General features: G+C 28.9%; 1 protein-coding gene across 3 annotated transcripts in view; it reads left to right on the top strand.

Moving 5' to 3' along the window:
* Positions 1-17,635, top strand: part of LOC107448201 (cell adhesion molecule Dscam1) — a 255,187-nt gene that overhangs the window by 170,362 nt on the left and 67,190 nt on the right. For all 3 annotated transcript variants that reach the window (XR_006225556.3, XM_071177674.2, XM_043045821.3), the window contains exon 18: positions 3,322-3,562. Coding sequence is in view for 2 of the 3 variants with exons in the window: in XM_071177674.2 (XP_071033775.2) it covers positions 3,322-3,562 (241 nt within the window). In the remaining variant the exon portion in view is untranslated. The remainder of the gene's footprint in view (positions 1-3,321; positions 3,563-17,635) is intronic.

The raw sequence follows: 17,635 nt of genomic DNA, 5'->3' as shown, positions 1-17,635 counted from the left end.
AGTGGCATTTGGAAACTTTCCCTGCGCCAATTTCTCTTCTTTTTTTTTCTTTAAAAGTAAATAGTTCTGTTTTCTTTAACTATTTTCGTTAGAGTTATTAGAGAAATGAAATTGTGCGTAGTCTGTTCTCCGCCAGCAAGAATAATGATTTGATTAAATTTTGCTAGATTAAGGACTCCACCCCCTTCTCGTTCCTTTCAGCAGACCCCGTGATAGCTTTAATTCATCATCGTTTGAAGCCTATATATATATATATATTTTTTTTTTAAATAAAAATGTTTTTTGTAAGCAAATGCTGTTATTATGTTAACGATTATAAAATGAATGATTGCGAGGATGAGGAAAATAATCAACTGTGCTTGAATAAAAATAAAACTGAAAGAAATAGAATGTGTGCCAAAATAAGAAGAAATAAAAGAAAAGTACTTTTACTTGTATTTACTGTTTAACGATGAACAACGATGAATATTTATCTTTATATGAGTTCATATAGAGAAAGGATATCATCTCTATCGAACTCGTGAATTAAGACTTTTTTATTTTTAAAAAACTCAACGTAAATGTTAAGGTGACATATTTGGTAGCATCTAATCTATCTATTTGTCACTTTGTTACTTTCGACGTCGACTCAAGCGAGAGCAAATAAAATAAAGATCTCGAGAAAGATAAAGTATACTACAACAATGGATGAGTAGTCAACGTTTAAAGAAAAGAAATCTGAAAAATTAAGAATAAGTTTATAATTCCGTAAGTTTATAAATGAAAATGTCTCTTCCAGCAAGTCAAATTTAAACTTTTTCTTTGTATTCCTACGGGAAGCAGGGCAGCCTGGTGTTTTCTTGTACAACAGGTTTAGTATCAAAAAGTTCTTGATTTGATTAATACTTTTTTTAATTCCACCGAAATACCTGTGTTCCAGACGCAAGTGCGTGAACGCAGATGCAGTGATTACCAGACGCAAATGCGTGAACGCAGATGCAGTGATTATTTATTATATTATTTCCTACAATATTCTTTTGTTGGCAACATGTATATATTCTTTGTGTACACTTGTGATAGTAAAAGAGTTTGTTCTATGAGATACTTGTTTCAGTGTTGATTGTAATTAGAAACACTTACGTTTACAACCAACACAACCTGTACATTTTTCTTCAGACTTATGTAATTTCAAGTTTTTAGGTTTAATAGTTTCTGCACAACAAAACAAAATGAAACGTTAAGTTGAAAACTCAAAACAGTGGGGGAGGTGTTAACGAATTTTTAACATTGCTAGAATAATTTCGAATTTTTAGACGTGTTGCTCTATTTCAATGATTTACTACCTGTACTTCATTTACATTGATTTGATTCGCATTTAAGCATTTTTGATAAATTCTATAAGTTACGTCTTTATTTTCTCTATCCAGACATTTTTATGTGTATATATTGGGAAAAAAATTTGGCCAAATCTCCCAAAATATAGTAAATAATGTAGTAACGCCCTCCGCGTATGAGGTACGGTCAGTGGTGCATTTTTAGTCCATAAAAACCAGGCTGCCGCATACATTCACCGGCAGATTAGTGAAGTTTACAAAACTTCCTACTGACAGGAAATTTTGCTACTCCATGAAAATGACTCTCTCCACAGCTCAGTCCCGAGTTTTAACGGTATCTTTTGGCTGGGAAGTTTTGGATTGCCCCTCAATACAGCCCAGACCTTGCACTAAGTCATTTTCATTTTTCCCGGTGTTTCAAACATCATTTTGGCGGCAACCAGTACACTGATGACGAAGACGTGAAAACGGTCGTGATCTCTTGGTTATCAAAACAGGTATCAAGTTACTAGGGTATTTTAAATCTAGTTGTAAGGTGTGATAATTGTGTAAGTGAACTTGACAACTATTATGGAAACAAGAGAAACTTATGTAGATTCAAGAAATAAATTTGTTTCGTGAAAATTTTCTTTCGTTCGGTTTTTGTTTTCAAACTGCCCTTACTTGAAAAACACCCTTCGTAGAATAAAGAACTCGCAATGAATTCCCTTATTAAACATTCTTTTGATAGTGTAGTTATTTTTCCACATTCTTCTTTTTCTTAATCTTTTTTATTTTCTTATTTTATTTTTTACCCCTTTATATGCCTTTACTTCGTTTATTTTACTTCCGTTAAATATTAATTTTTTAAAGGTACACTGGAAAGCAGTTCATCAGAGAATTTGGCAGAAAGATATTTAAATAATTTTTATGTTATGACTTGAAGTAATTTCTAAACAATAAATATTTTACTAAATACAATAACAATAATAACACCGATTTCTTAGAATCTTAATTAATCCTTGACTATGAATAATCCTTCAGAAAACTTTTCGACTGCTCAATTGTAATTTTCAGCGTTCATTTATAGCATTTATATGCGCTTTAAATTGTCTCTTTTCTTATTCGGGGAAGTCTGCAATCATCGCACTTATTGTACTCGTTTTGAATCTTAAACTCCTATAAAGTGGAAAGATTATACACATAAGGACTGTAAACTAGTGCTTAAAATAGAAAAAAAAAACAAAAACATTATTATTATTATTTGATGAATCTACGGTATTATAAACATTAACTTCAGTTTGATTATTCTAAGAATCTTGGAGGTGCTCCTTCCAGTTGCATACCATATCCAGGGCCCACGCTAAGCATTCGCTATCTCTCCAAATGCTACAAAATCATAAATTTGGCTAATAAAATTGCGTTTTGGAGAAAGTATTGGCGAATGATTATTTTTACTGGAAAAAAATATATTTAACTCGATCCTCAAAATTACGTAAAAATTTCTTTTCTAAACAAACCAGCATTTTTTTTATTCAGTTACACTTACAGTAATTAGATGCGCTGCATAACCAAATAGAATCGGGTCCAAGTAATATAAACATGAAACAAACTACCATAAAGTACAGATTTTACCCCGTTAAATAATTCTATGGATAGAAATTAATCATAAAAAATTGTGCATTTGCCGAAGACTTTTGAAAATTGGCGAATTCCTTTGATGTTTGGCTAATTTACTGGTTAATAATTTGAAATCCTTAGCACGGAACCTGCGTATCCCTGTTTTTTCCCCTCCAAAAACAAAACAGGTAATGATTATTCCAATCTTGCTTTTTGCCGCTAATGATTTGTCACATTTTAGAAAATTTCTGTTTGCTTCCATTTTTTTATTTATCAATTTATGTCTTCTTTAGTGCCTTTTCTTTATTTTTGAAAAGGATTGGGTAAAGTATGTATTAAGAATGGTGATAACAAAAACTCGTAATTATTTTAATGACCTTTAAAGAGTCGCGTTTTCCTTTTTATATAGCCCCCAAGAGAAGATGCTCGCCATGGTCAAATACAAGGATACCACGTGGGATACAGAATTTATCATACAAATGAAAAATTTCAATACAAAACTGTGGAAGCGAACAAAGAAAATGAACAGCACTCAACTTATGTCACTGGTCTACAGCCTTTCACCAAATATGAAATAATTGTTAAGGCGTACAATGTCGCTGGTGCTGGACCGCAGACAGATAGTGTTGTTGGTACGACACTAGAAACTGGTAAGCTTGTTTTTTATAAATCGCTTTTTTTTTCTTATTTATTGATGATTTTTATTTCAATCACTCTCGGTGTTTTTATTTCTATTATTGAAAAATCATTTGATGTTGCCATCGATTTTAAAATCACATAGATTTAACATTTTATTTTTAAATGAATTTTTCTCATTTTTTTATGAAATTCATACGTATATCTCATAGAGAGATACTAAGATTTTTAAATTTTTTATCTGAATTAGTTTTTTTTATTTTTGAGTGTTATTTAAACTTTTTTAAATAATAAGTGAAAAATTTCAGTATATTTTTTAAGTAGTATTTTGTAGATAAACCACACAGCAAGTCGGATAACACTGTATTTTTTATTTTTTTCTTTTCCAAAAATAAACAAGTCCCATCGTTTTTCTTATTTAAAGTTTGCTCGGTTCAAAGTAGCATTTGTTTAATTTACTTAAAAAAATATATTATTCTTTTTGTTACAGAAAACATTAATTATAATCTTACGTGCAGAGAATCTTTCATACATTCATTCTTTTCATACTGCCATACGCGCTCCATCGCAATTTATATAATTATTAGTACCGAAGAAATGTTATCTAATTAAATTGTTTTATGTGATGTTATTTTCAGTTCTTCATTATTAAAGTTAAATAACTTAAATATTAATTGCGAGCAAAACGGAATTAAGTCGTGATTAAAAAATCTTAGTTCTTAGAAAAAAAATCTTAGATCAGATAATTACAGCATCTGTAGATTATTTTTCATCTAAGATTTCTTTTTATTTTTAAGAAACACAAACAAAGAAAGGGAGCAAAATTGCTGAGGCTCCTTTTCAAATATTTCTAAACTAGGAAATATTTCTAAACCAAAGGGAAAAAATATGTAAAGATTTTTTTTTTCTGATACTTGATTATACGCTAAACAATAATTATATTCATTCCATATTTTTAGCATAAAATTATTAAATTTGTTTGTATAAAATTCATCTTAAATTTAAACAAAATAAAGTTTTTATATACAATTTTTGAGTACTCTCTACTTGTTAATTGTACAGTCGGCAAAAGAAAAAAGATATCACCCTGAATAACTTTTGTTCTAATGATCGGATTTTCACGATTTAAGTGTCAATCTTAATGGTTCCTGGGGGTGACCTCAAATATGCTAATTAATTAGTGCTAACTATTAATTAAGTTACGAAATCAGACACAAAAACGTACTTTCTCTGAATAAACATGCATTTTTTTTTACATATTTGGAATCCTGACCCTTAAAATAGGGGGGGGTAGACAAAATTTCGAAAAAAATGGGTTGTAAATTAGGTCGCAATAAGGATTTATATATCTGGCGATGGTTTAAAAATATGCCAAATTACCTCGCCATAGAAGGGGAAATAATTTATAACAACCATAAAGAAACTGAATGAATGACAAGATGGGAAAAGATAGTGCTTCTTGTTGCTAAGCAACCAAAAGAATTTTTCGCGTTGCTTTCTGGGCTTTTTTTTTTTTTTAAATCTCCTTTAAAAAGGAAATTTAAATAAATTAATAAATTATTTTTGATTCTCCAAGATTATAGAATCTTTGACTTTTTATCTGACATTATTTATTTTTTTAAAGCTGTTTTAATGTAATTTGTAGGACAGTTTTGAATTAAAACCAATTTTCATAAGTTATCATAAATTTATGAAGAGTTGTAGGGTTAAATGCTTTTGCCCCTCACTTCGAGTTTCTTAGGAAAGGAAAAAAAAGTGATCAAGCAAAGGTGGACCTAAAAAAAGATAGCTATTCTGATGCATAATCGCAAAATTTTATAGAAATCACGGTATTTATTTTCGATAAAATTGTAAAACTTAATAAAGTTTATATGGCATTTTAAAAGCATTTTGAGATATATATATATATATATATATATATATATATATATATATATATATATATATATATATATATATATATATATATATATATATAATGATTTTTTAGTAAATTAGTATTGAGAGCAACATGATTGAAGAGTCCAGTTGTGCATAATCTTCTTTTATTAAGTTGCGATGGTGAAATAGCAGTTTAACCCCTCTCCAAAGCGGGAGAGGGGGGACACATATCCTGTCTAAGCTGACGGATTTTATTTAGCAAAACAAACAACAAAAAGCCACGCCAAAATTAGCGCTCTGCATTTTATAGGATGATTAAACAGTGTGAAGAGGTCCCAGTCATATGCTTTTTCTGTATTCTTACGCTTCATCAATTTATTTATTACTCAAAGCAAATCGTTTAATCTTTCCTTATATGGAAGTGAAAGATCTTAAAATAACTTCTCTTTTGAAGTATTAATCTAATTATTATTCATTGGCATGTTTTTAGCCTTGAAGTCCCAAAATAGAATTTCTACCCTTATCTTTTACTAAAGATATTTAATGAAAAGGAATGAAGTTTTAATGCTTTTATTAATACAAAAGTATTTAATTTTTGTATTACATCCCCCCCAAAAAAAATTTTGGTAAGCCAAAAAAAAATAATAAAATTAAGAATACTATGAATATATAATTTGTGATGGTATGACTGTCCTCTTTCCTACTATAAATAACCTTTTTCCACTATGTGAAAAAAATTATTTACAGCAACAACAATAAAAACATAATAATACAATTTATCTATTTAGTGAACTAAACAGAAAGAAAAATTTAAACATTTCATATAACTATTCTAAAATAACTTTTCAAAAATTTTCACACAAAAATATACAAAATTTTTATGTAAAACGACCTGGACAACAAGTGTCATTTAATCAGAATTTAAGATTCTGTATGGTTAAAAAAAAAATATTCACAATTTTTATGTGAAAGAGATGGACAACTAAGTGTCATTTAATCAGAATTTAAGATTCTGTATGGTTAATGGGGTTTTTTACTAGATGAAATTCTGTATTCCCCTTTAAAATGGAGGAAAACAGAATTTCATGAAGCACTGTGTAATTGAGAGATCCATACTGGATAAAACAAAAATAGTTTAGAAAGTTTTTTCTCAGTGTTGAGAAAGAAAAAAAGTTCAAGTTACTTCGCCCTCACTCCTAACTGATGCTGAGGTAAACATCTCCACAAAACGCGATTCGGATCTCTCAAAAAAATAGGAATTACTTCTTCCCTTGAAGAAAGTAAAAATTTCTTTTGGTGACTATTCATGATTTAATTTTAACATTTGTGGGCTGTGATATTTCCTAAGCTTTGAAACATGTACTATTTCAAAATTTTGTTTACTTAAATTATTCTTTTTATTTATTTTGTAATTAACTTCTGAAATTTTTTGAAGAATTTTATACGGTCCACTGAAAGGAGGTGACAGTTTCCTTGTATTAGGATAAGTAAATTCTTCAAACAGAACTAATTCATCATTTTTAAAGTCTATATCTAAAAATCTAGAATCATAGTAAATTTTATTTCTTTCATGATATTCTCTAGTTCTTTGAATTGCTATTTTCTTAGCTTCTTCAACAGGTGGATAGACTTTTTCATTTAAGGGATTTTCGTAGGGGAGTCTACCATGCATGAGGTATGCAGGTGGAAATTTTGTTACAGAATGGGGAGTTAAGTTATAAGTATTAACTATATCTTTTAACAAAACAGGCCAGGGAGTTTTAGTAGGTTTTTCATTAATTTTACATTTTAAACGCGTAATTATTGTTTGACCAAGGCGTTCAACCTTGCCATTAGACTGCGGATGATGTGCAGTTGTCAATAATTGTTGAATTTTATTATGTTTCAAAAACTTTTTAAAATGAGAAGAAGTAAAAGCAGCGTTTCGATCACTTAACAAGGATTTAGGGATTTGATTTTGAAAAATTTGATGCAAAAAATTTGTATAAGTTTCTGAGCTAATGGATTTTGATGCAAAAGCCCACATGTAGCGTGTAAGGTGGTCAATAATTAAAGTTAAATATTTTTTTGTTGAATTATAGTAATTCAATCCACCAATACTATCTATTGCTAGTAAGTCAAAAGACTGATTAACAGGGGGTAAGGATTGTAATAATCCAAATCTTTTTTGTCGCGGTTTTTTATTTAATTGGCACGTATGACAATGTTTACAAAATTTTGTTATATCTGAAGTTATGTTGTTCCAATAAAAAACAGGGGTTATTAAGTTAATCATTTTCTGTACTCCTGGATGATTAAATTTATCATGAGCATTTTGCAGAAGTTTTAATCTTAACGAAAATGGAACAACTATTTTAGTAAAATTTTTCTTACGTACACACAAAACATTATTGATATCAACAAATTTACCTTGTAAGTTATCTTTCCTTTGAGCTTCCACTATTTCACTCAAGTTCAATAAATGTGAAACATGAACATTATTATTTTTACTATTACTTTGGACAATTGAATGTGTTGCATCTCTCGAAAGCCAATCTGCTTCAAAATTAGCAGAGCCTTTTGTGTATTTAATATCATATTCATACATACTTAACAATAATGACCATCTAAATAATCTTCCTTTTAAATTTTTAACATTTCTTAGCCAAACTAAAGCAGCATGGTCAGTATGTATGGTGAATTTTTGTCCAAAAAGGTAATGATGGAATTTATTTAGAGAATCGACAATAGCAAGACATTCAAGTTCTGTAATTGCATAGTTTTTTTCATAGTCCCTTAATGAACGAGAATGAAAAGCTACAGGATGCAATACACCACATTCATCTGTCTGTTTTAGCACACATCCAATTCCAACTAATGATGCATCAACAAAAAGATGACATTCATGATTAGGGTTAAAAATTTTCAAAATTGGTTTACAAATAATAGCATTTTTTAAAAGTTCAAAAGATTGTTGACATTTTTCTGACCACACCCATTTTACATCTTTCTTTAACAAGTTATTTAAAGGATGTCAAATACTTGCATAACTATCAATAAATTTATTGTAAACATTTATTGATCCGAGAAATCTTTGTAATGATTTTACATTTTTAGGGGGCACTAATTTTTTAATCACTTCAATATTATGGTTATCGGGTGATACTATTCCATTTTTAATTTCATATCCTAAAAATTCTATTTGTTTTTGCAAAAATGAACATTTTGAAAGTTTTAATTTTAAGTTTTCCTGTTTACAAATATCAAAAATCTTTTTAAGATGGGTTAAATGTTCATCATAAGAATTAGAAAATATAATGATATCATCAAAGTAGTTTGTAGCAAATTTAATTTTATGTTTATTTAAAATTCTACGAATTGTATGTTGAAAAATGCTCGGGGCATTCTTCCAGCCAAAAGGTAATCTTAAGTATTCAAATAGACCATTGTGAGTAGCGAATGCTAATTTCTCAGTGTCATCAGGATGAATACGAACATGATGATATCCCTGTGATAAATCTATTTTAGAATAATAACTACTATTAGACAATTCTTCTATTAAAGTTTGTATTAAAGGTAGAGGTTCAGAATCTGTTTTTGTAATTTGATTTAGTTTTCTATAGTCGATACATAAACGACTCTTTTTATTTTCATCTTTTTTAAAAACTAAAGTTACTGGGGCAGCATAAGGGGATGAACTTTCTTTTATAATGTTATTTTTTAACAATTCCTCTATTTGTAAATCAATTTCTTGTTGTTGTTTTGGGGATGTTTTGTACGGCCTTAGAGATATAGGTAAATCTGAGGTTAACCTGACTCTTTGCGGTTCCATTCGAATTTCTCCTACGTCGTGTTTGTGTTTTGCAAAAACATCATCATAACTTTCTAAAATTTCTTTTAAGTCCACATTTTCTATTTTGCTTTCATTTTTTATTTTTTCGTCGATATTAACCTGATAATGTGTGCACCCATTACTTAGATCTATCTTCGAATCATTTGAAATTTTTGGACATTTTTTCTTTTTCCTATTTGTCCTTTTCCTTTTATTTTTGTTACCCTTTACATTATTTTTTTCAATGTTTACTTTTACTGAAACATCTTCAACTTTTATTTTTTCAACATTTTTACCCTTAACATTTTGAGAATTTTGCTGTCTAATGTGCAAAGATAAGTTGTCATTGTTAGTATTAGCAGAGGTGATCAATCTCTTACCAAATTGAGTAACAACTGGCCCGACACAATTAATAAACAAACAAAACTCTTTGCAAGCCTGCAACCCAAGTAAAGCATATGGTAAATCAGTATCAATTACAAAAAACTTAACTGACTTAACAATTTTGCCTAATTTAAGGGGAAACTCACAAATTTTGTTAAGTGTTAGTTGTCCTTTTGTTTGGGTAACCTTTAATTCCTTACATTTTTTAATAGGAATATTCAATTTTAACACCAAATCTTTTGGTATTACATTTAATGTTGACCCGGTATCAACATTCAATAATATCTCTTTTACTTTTTCATTTTTATTTTGTTTTGGACGTCCCTTTACGTATTCATTTTTCACTTTATATCCATTTAGGTACCTATTTTCTACTATATATCCATTTTCGTACTCATTTTCAACTATATATCCATTTTCGTACTCATTTTCAACTATATATCCGGATATGAGTAATTGCTATTGATTACTTGTCATATTTTGAATGTTCACATCAACCACATTACTAGGGTTGTTTACACACGAAGAGCCCATGTGAAATTGATTCAAAAGTCCTTTCTTTGAGCAATATTTACATTGATTCAATGGGTTCTCTTGTGTAGTATGATGTATTTTGGGTTTTGTCACATTCGGGGTTACATTTTTATTTTTAGGACAAGCCGGGGCTTTATGTCCTGGTGCATTACACTTAAAGCACTTAATGTCATATTTCGGGTTTTCTAACTTCCTAACATATGGTCCCTTATTAGATTGAAATTTATTTTTATCTAAGTCACTTTTAATTTTTTCATAAAGTTTAAGTTTTTGTTTAAATTCAAAAAGATTACTGGCTCCATAAAGAACTGTTTTATTATTTGTTTGGTCTGGTATTCCTTGAATTATATAAGTGATTAGAGCTAAGTCATCAATATCACTTTGAGTAGCTATTTCTCTCATTTTTAGGAAATATTCTTGAAGAGTTTCATTATATCTTTGTTTTCTTTTTTGCAACATTGCATGTACTTCTGCACTATTGCAACTAAGTCCAAATTCTTCAAGCAAAAGATTTTTTAATTTTTCATATGAATTTAACTGAGTTTCACTTCTAATTAAAGTTAATGCGTTACCTTTCATGCATCTTTTTGCAAATAAAAACTTTTGCATATCAGACAATTTAAATAAATTAGCATGAGTTTCAAAATTTTCAAACCAAGAATTTATGTTATCATAGCGATTTCCATTAAACATAGGGGTAACTGCTTCAATATCTGAAAAACTAACTACTAATTTTGTTTCATTTTCCCTATTTATATTATTACTAGAACTTTGACTATAGGATACCATATCTTCATCAACACTAATTTTTGTACATATAGAATTTAAATTAACTTGTGTAAATTGATTTACACAAGTTTTAGTTGGTAAATGTGGTTCAAAATCAGTTTGAGTTTGTTTACTTTTAAACTGAATAGCTTCCTCCTCATCTTCGGAGGGATTTTCATTTACGATCGAATTTTTTAGGTGATTAAAATCACATAAACAATTTAAAATATGCTTGGCAATTTCCTCTTTATTTCCTTCACTGGAAATATTTAGAATGTCTGAAATTTTGATTAAATCCGAAAAAGTAAAAGTATCACAAATTTCTTTTAGTTTGTTTGCAAATTCATTATCGTTAGTTTCAAAAGAAAATTCTGAAAAATTAAGAATTTTGTTACGGTTTAATCTAGACAAATCATTTGGAAATAAAAGTTTAAATAATAACTTAATTTTGTTTGCCTTTGTTACTTTAATTGACGTTTGAACCACATCTATTTCTTTTAAAAACATTTTAAAAGCAGTATAAATGCACTATATCATAAAAAGCTATATATCATAAAAATAAAAAAAACAATATAAACACAAGAATGCACTTCATATTTCACTCTTCCAAAGATTCGTAATAAAATAAAAAATTAGATTACTAAAATATGAAGTAAAACTGATTCATTATCGAGGAAAAAAAAAAAAATATACAGATGTTCACTGGATTCATTTTTGTTACTTAAAAAAAAAGCACTTCGAAGGAGAAAAAAAAAAAAAAAAAATCTTTTTCCTATAAAGGAATTTTCCATAGGAGCAAAAGCTCCTCTAATTTTTCGAATAAACAACGCGCACATATAACAAACGCGCACATACTTCTTCTGTTTTGATTTCGCAAAACTTTTTTTTTTTTTTATCACTCGGTGCCGACTCACAACACAATTTTTTCTTTCTTTTCTTCACAACATCATGATTAGGACTTTCGCACACTTCCGCACACTTGATTAGGACTTTTCTAAAACACTATAAATCGCACACTTCATTGTTTCTGAGGGCACTAACAGGCATTATAAACACAAACGTTTTCATGGCTGTCACAGTCTCAGGCAAAATCGAACGGTCTGTCTCCAGTAGCGAAGCATTCCAGAAGCGATAAGGAACAAATTTTTGACGAAGGGATGATGATGAATCCTTCAGACGGCGTTAGGCGATTTCTTCCGGTCCAATGAAGCTTTGACAAGGGGTGAAACAGGGATTTCCAAGGCGACGAAGTAGCATTCAAGTTTAGGTATAGTTCGCAGTAGTATTGCACAAAAATTTTCTTTCAAGGGGTTTCCTGCACAAAGCAACCATCCTGCGAGGCTTCTAATGATTTTTTAGTAAATTAGTATTGAGAGCAACATGATTGAAGAGTCCAGTTGTGCATAATCTTCTTTTATTAAGTTGCGATGGTGAAATAGCAGTTTAACCCCTCTCCAAAGCGGGAGAGGGGGGACACATATCCTGTCTAAGCTGACGGATTTTATTTAGCAAAACAAACAACAAAAAGCCACGCCAAAATTAGCGCTCTGCATTTTATAGGATGATTAAACAGTGTGAAGAGGTCCCAGTCATATGCTTTTTCTGTATTCTTACGCTTCATCAATTTATTTATTACTCAAAGCAAATCGTTTAATCTTTCCTTATATGGAAGTGAAAGATCTTAAAATAACTTCTCTTTTGAAGTATTAATCTAATTATTATTCATTGGCATGTTTTTAGCCTTGAAGTCCCAAAATAGAATTTCTACCCTTATCTTTTACTAAAGATATTTAATGAAAAGGAATGAAGTTTTAATGCTTTTATTAATACAAAAGTATTTAATTTTTGTATTACATATATATATATATATATATATATATATATATATATATATATATATATATATATATATATATATATATATATTATAATAAATAAAAACAAAAAAAAACACGAAGAAAATTACGAGTTGATGTTATTTACACACTCCTTTCGTTAGTTCTTTAAAAAACATGATTAAAAGAAAATTAGGTTTATAATACCCTTAATTAAACAAGAGTAACAATTGTTACAGTTTTTACAATACTTTTTCAACTCTGACACTCTTTTCATGAGATAACTTCTTTTGCCAACGATTTTGTCCCTTTTTTTTTGTTAATTGAAACCAGCTTACGCATTCTTGTAATTTTTACATTTTATCTTTGAAATTTCAATCTCGAAAGACATGCATGAAGTGACGCCTAGTCCAAAGAATCTAAGTTAAATAGTTGTAAGGCCGATTATTACGAAAACAATTAACTACTCTGGTTCAATGAAACAATTACAGTAAAACTTGTGTAAGTTGATCACTTCATGTGCATTGTTTTAGTGGCCAACGTAGACAAGTGGTCAACTTATAGAAGGGGTGGGACATTGTTTACTTTTTCGTTTCCTACATGTTGCTATACATTTAAATTTTTTTTTTACTTGACTTAAAAATTTGATTTAGCAAATGGCCAAATGAATATCTCAAGAAATGTGTTTAAACCTAAACGAACTTCAATTTGTTACACAGAAATAATTTTAATATTTAACTAACTTTTTAAAAAAAATTTTTTTGTTAGTTATGCATGTGAAGTGTTTAATAAAAATAATTTCTTAAAATATCAGAACACGAAAACATTGAAAACTTTAACAAAACAAAATTATTTTAACACTTCAAAATTTATTCTGTTATTACTACACATATAAGCCTATTTGCTCACTATTGCAACTGGAAGAGCAACTTTTCAACTAACACACCTGTTTTCAATGAATGGTCAAAAGCTGAGTCCCTACAGTTTCCCCAGATGGTCAACTCACAAAAGGGTTTAGATTAGCTTTTTACACTATTTCACCAAACAAGTGAAATATTAACATACATTGCAAAATGACAGAAACTTTTCTGAATTTTTTTTTTCTGGTCAACTTATGAGGGTTTTAGAATAGAATTTCATAATACTCCTAGACAAAATTAACTTATTTCAGTGGTCAACATACAAGATAGACAGGTGGTCAAGTTACAAAGGTTTTGCTTCTTTATTATGTAGGAAAATTTCCGTTCTTGATAATTGAGGTCAACTTATTCAGATGTAAAACTTACAAGTGTGGTCAACTTGGCAGGTTTCACTGTATAAATAAATCATTAATATTCTTGTTTTTTTATTACGAAATATTAGGAATTTGTTTAAATAATTTCTTCAAAACGTGTGTTAAAACTATGATTATAAGTTATTTAAGAAGAAGAAAGTCAAATGGAGTAAAAGAACAATTTTTGAGATGATGATTCTAAAAATAGTACGTTTTTCTAATCTTTTTAAAAAATTTTATTTTAGTAGTTGTTTAACAAAACAAGGCATATCAAACATTTTCCTGATATAGCAATATTTTTTTGAACTGTGCAAAAGTTGAGAAATCATACAAACAACTTTTAAAGCAAATATTTTCAACTTTTTAAGACAAAAGGGTTAGCGCACAAGATTTTCTTTGAATGTTGAATTAAAATTGCATGCCCATAGTTTTTTTGTTCATTTAAAAAAAAAAACAATCTGTTAAATTTTTCCCCTGTGCTCACATACGCATTTACTTTTCATTACTCGAATAAATAAGAAGCAATAAAAAAAATAAAATTAATAATTTATCTTCATTTTTCGTAAACAATAGTATTTTTAGTAAATAGTCAGCTGTTCTGCTTCGAATGATATTGTGTGTGATCAGTAGAATATTTTTAATTTCTTAACAAGATTTAATTCTCAGATAGCTGGCAATAATTCTAAGTTTTCTTTCAATAAGAACTTAGCAATAATTTAAAAAGTAATTTTATTTTAAAGAAAAACATAAATTAAAGTACTTAAACGATTGATTAATATATTATTGGACAAAAATATACATAATAGAATTTTAAAAAAATTGCATTAAAATTCAATAAAAAAGTTCGAAAAATAATTCTGCGAAACACGCACAGACAGGTAATTTACAAATTTATTTTAAGATTAAGGCGATATATAAGATGTAAAGAAGTTTTAAAAAACTCTACTCTAAACTCAGCTGCACGACAGCCCATGGAGGGCCAAGGCCTACTGTGCCCATCTCAGTTTTCTGGACCTAGGGCTCTGGGGTGCAGGAGCAGATGTTCCGTTCAGGTGGTCAGCCGAACGCGGAACCCCCAGTGTTTAGTTCCCAATCATGCTTGGTACTTATTTATCGACCCACTGAAGGGATGAAAGGCTGAGTCAGCCTTGCCCGGCCCGAGGAACGACAGCGCTACCGCTCAGCCACCAGGCGAAGTTTTAAGATGATTAAAAATGTTGACTACGCATTCGTATTAATAATTATAAAATATATATTCAAGAAATTGATAAATATATTATTCCAAATCTATGCATACGTATGTATATTATTGAAATTGTATCAGTTATTGAAAAAGAAAATCAAAAATTAAAAAATAATCACATTAAGTAAGCACAATCTGGTGCATAATCATATTCTATCAGAAGCACGCCTTTATAAAACTAGACATTCGTTGAATAAAGTGTTTTTTATTCAAAATGTTTTATTCATAATTTCTTTACTAAATTACAAATACATTATTAAATGACTAAAAAGAAACATCGTATTTTACAGTTTGAAAGAAATAAAAATAAAAAGATTAGCAAACGATTATTAGCGAAAAAAATATGAATGAAATTTTACACTACGCGCGAGAAGTCAAGTTCCTCGCAAGTTTATCACATTTTAATATTAATCGCCCCATTTAATCATTTTTTTATTGTCGCCAAATTATTTTTTCAAAAATAATTAATTTTAATTTTTTTCAGCTTCTAATAAATAAAAACAGTTGAAACTTTAGATTTTTGTATTGAAAAATATGTAGATTATTATGGTATAAAAAAATTCATACCTTATAATTCAAAATTTTTTCATCCTCAATTTAATTAAATAATAAAAAATAATTAATAATTACTAAAAATTATTTTTTTCATGAAATTATCTTTGGGTAAATGAGTTTTATGAGTGGGCGCAATTTTCTTCAAATTGCTTCATTAGTTTTGAAAATATGACTAAAAACGTAAAAAGTGAAATTAACATTAACGGGTACGAACTTTGGATCGCTCTCCTGACCAAACTATGGGGACCATATTTCCCAGATTGCGGCTACCCCCTATATTTTGAAGCTTAGAAATCCAAATATGTAAAAAAAAATACATGTTTATTCAGAGAAAGTACGTTTTTGTGTCTGATTTCGTAACTTAATTAATAGTTAGCACTAATTAATTAGCATATTTGAGGTCACCCCCGGGAACCATTAAGATCGACGCTTAGATCGTGAAAATCCGATCATTAGAACAAAAGTTATTCAGGGTGATATCTTTTTTTTTTTTGCGGACTGTACACTCTACTTTGTTTACCGGTCGGCTTTCTTTACAAAAAAATATGTAAAGCTACTTGTTTGGTTTACAAGTGAAACTAAAAAAAATGTTTACATTTTGTTTGATTTACATAAAGATATGTGAAGCTACCTTTTTGACTTACATATATTTATGAAAGTGTAAAATTGCTTTAATGCTGTTTGATTGTTAAAATTGCTTTAATGCTCTCGGGAGATTTAATTGTATCAATATTTTTTTTATTATGTTTAAATACAGAGTGATTGCCGACATATTTGTATCGACTGGAGAGCGTACCGTGTGAGTGAACGGAAAAAATAAAATTGTACGTAAGTATTATGATAAATGAGCTCAAGAAAGACGTTAAAAACACTCGTGGTTACAGTTAGAGTAACAAAACTTTGAAATGCTCAAATGGCAACATTAAATTTTTATGATTGAAATGTTTACTGTAAGAAACCTAAAATGGAGTTGAAACGGTATTTTTAGAGGAAGAAATTTCTACGTTGGGCTTTTGCCATACGTTGTAATTTCTCATGACCACTAAGAAGAAGAGAGAGTGACGAAAACTTTTAAAAACATAGGGGAAACTATAGATATGTCAAAAAGTTTTAAAACATAAATTGGTTTAATTTTAACTTTTTCTCTGTTTTTAAAGATTTTTAGCAAGCAATTTTCTAGTTAGTGGTCACGAAAAGTAAAACAAAGGCCTCGATCGAAATTTCTCATTCTAAAAATACCGTTCCAATTACATTTCAGGTTCTTTACAGTAATGATTACGTTTTTATCAAAAAAGTAGTTGCGTTGAAAATTTTGAAATTTCGTCACTGTAACTGCAACCATGAGCAATCACTTTTAACGTCATTCTTAAGCACCAAGATCATAATACCTATGTACAAAATTTTATTCCTCTCTTTCAAACGGTAAGCTCTACAAAGAGAAAGTAATTTTTCAATCACCCTATACTACCATAATTTTGAGTGAGTGAGATCTCTACCAAATTCTTAAATTATTATTATATCTGATCCATTAACCAATAAACTATTTCTAATGAAAACTTTCTTTTTGTATTTTTTTGAGACTTATACAAATATAATTATAAATAAATTTTAAAAAAATTATACAAGATTAGTAGAGCAAATTTTAGGAATTGTTTTATTTAAGATCTTTATTTCGTCTTTTATTACTGCGATTTTAAACCAGACGAAATTAAATTAAAATAACAGCATTGATAATTTTACCACCTGAGCAATTAACATAAAAACAGAACTCATAAATTTTCTTTCGAAACCTTTTAAATCATT

Source organism: Parasteatoda tepidariorum, chromosome 3 (genome assembly GCF_982258835.1).
Source record: "Parasteatoda tepidariorum strain Cologne lab strain chromosome 3, Ptep-v5.0, whole genome shotgun sequence".
In the NCBI taxonomy this organism is placed as follows: Eukaryota; Metazoa; Arthropoda; class Arachnida; order Araneae; family Theridiidae; genus Parasteatoda; species Parasteatoda tepidariorum.
Note: the sequence above shows the minus strand (reverse complement) of the source record. Positions and strands in the feature narration are given on the sequence as shown.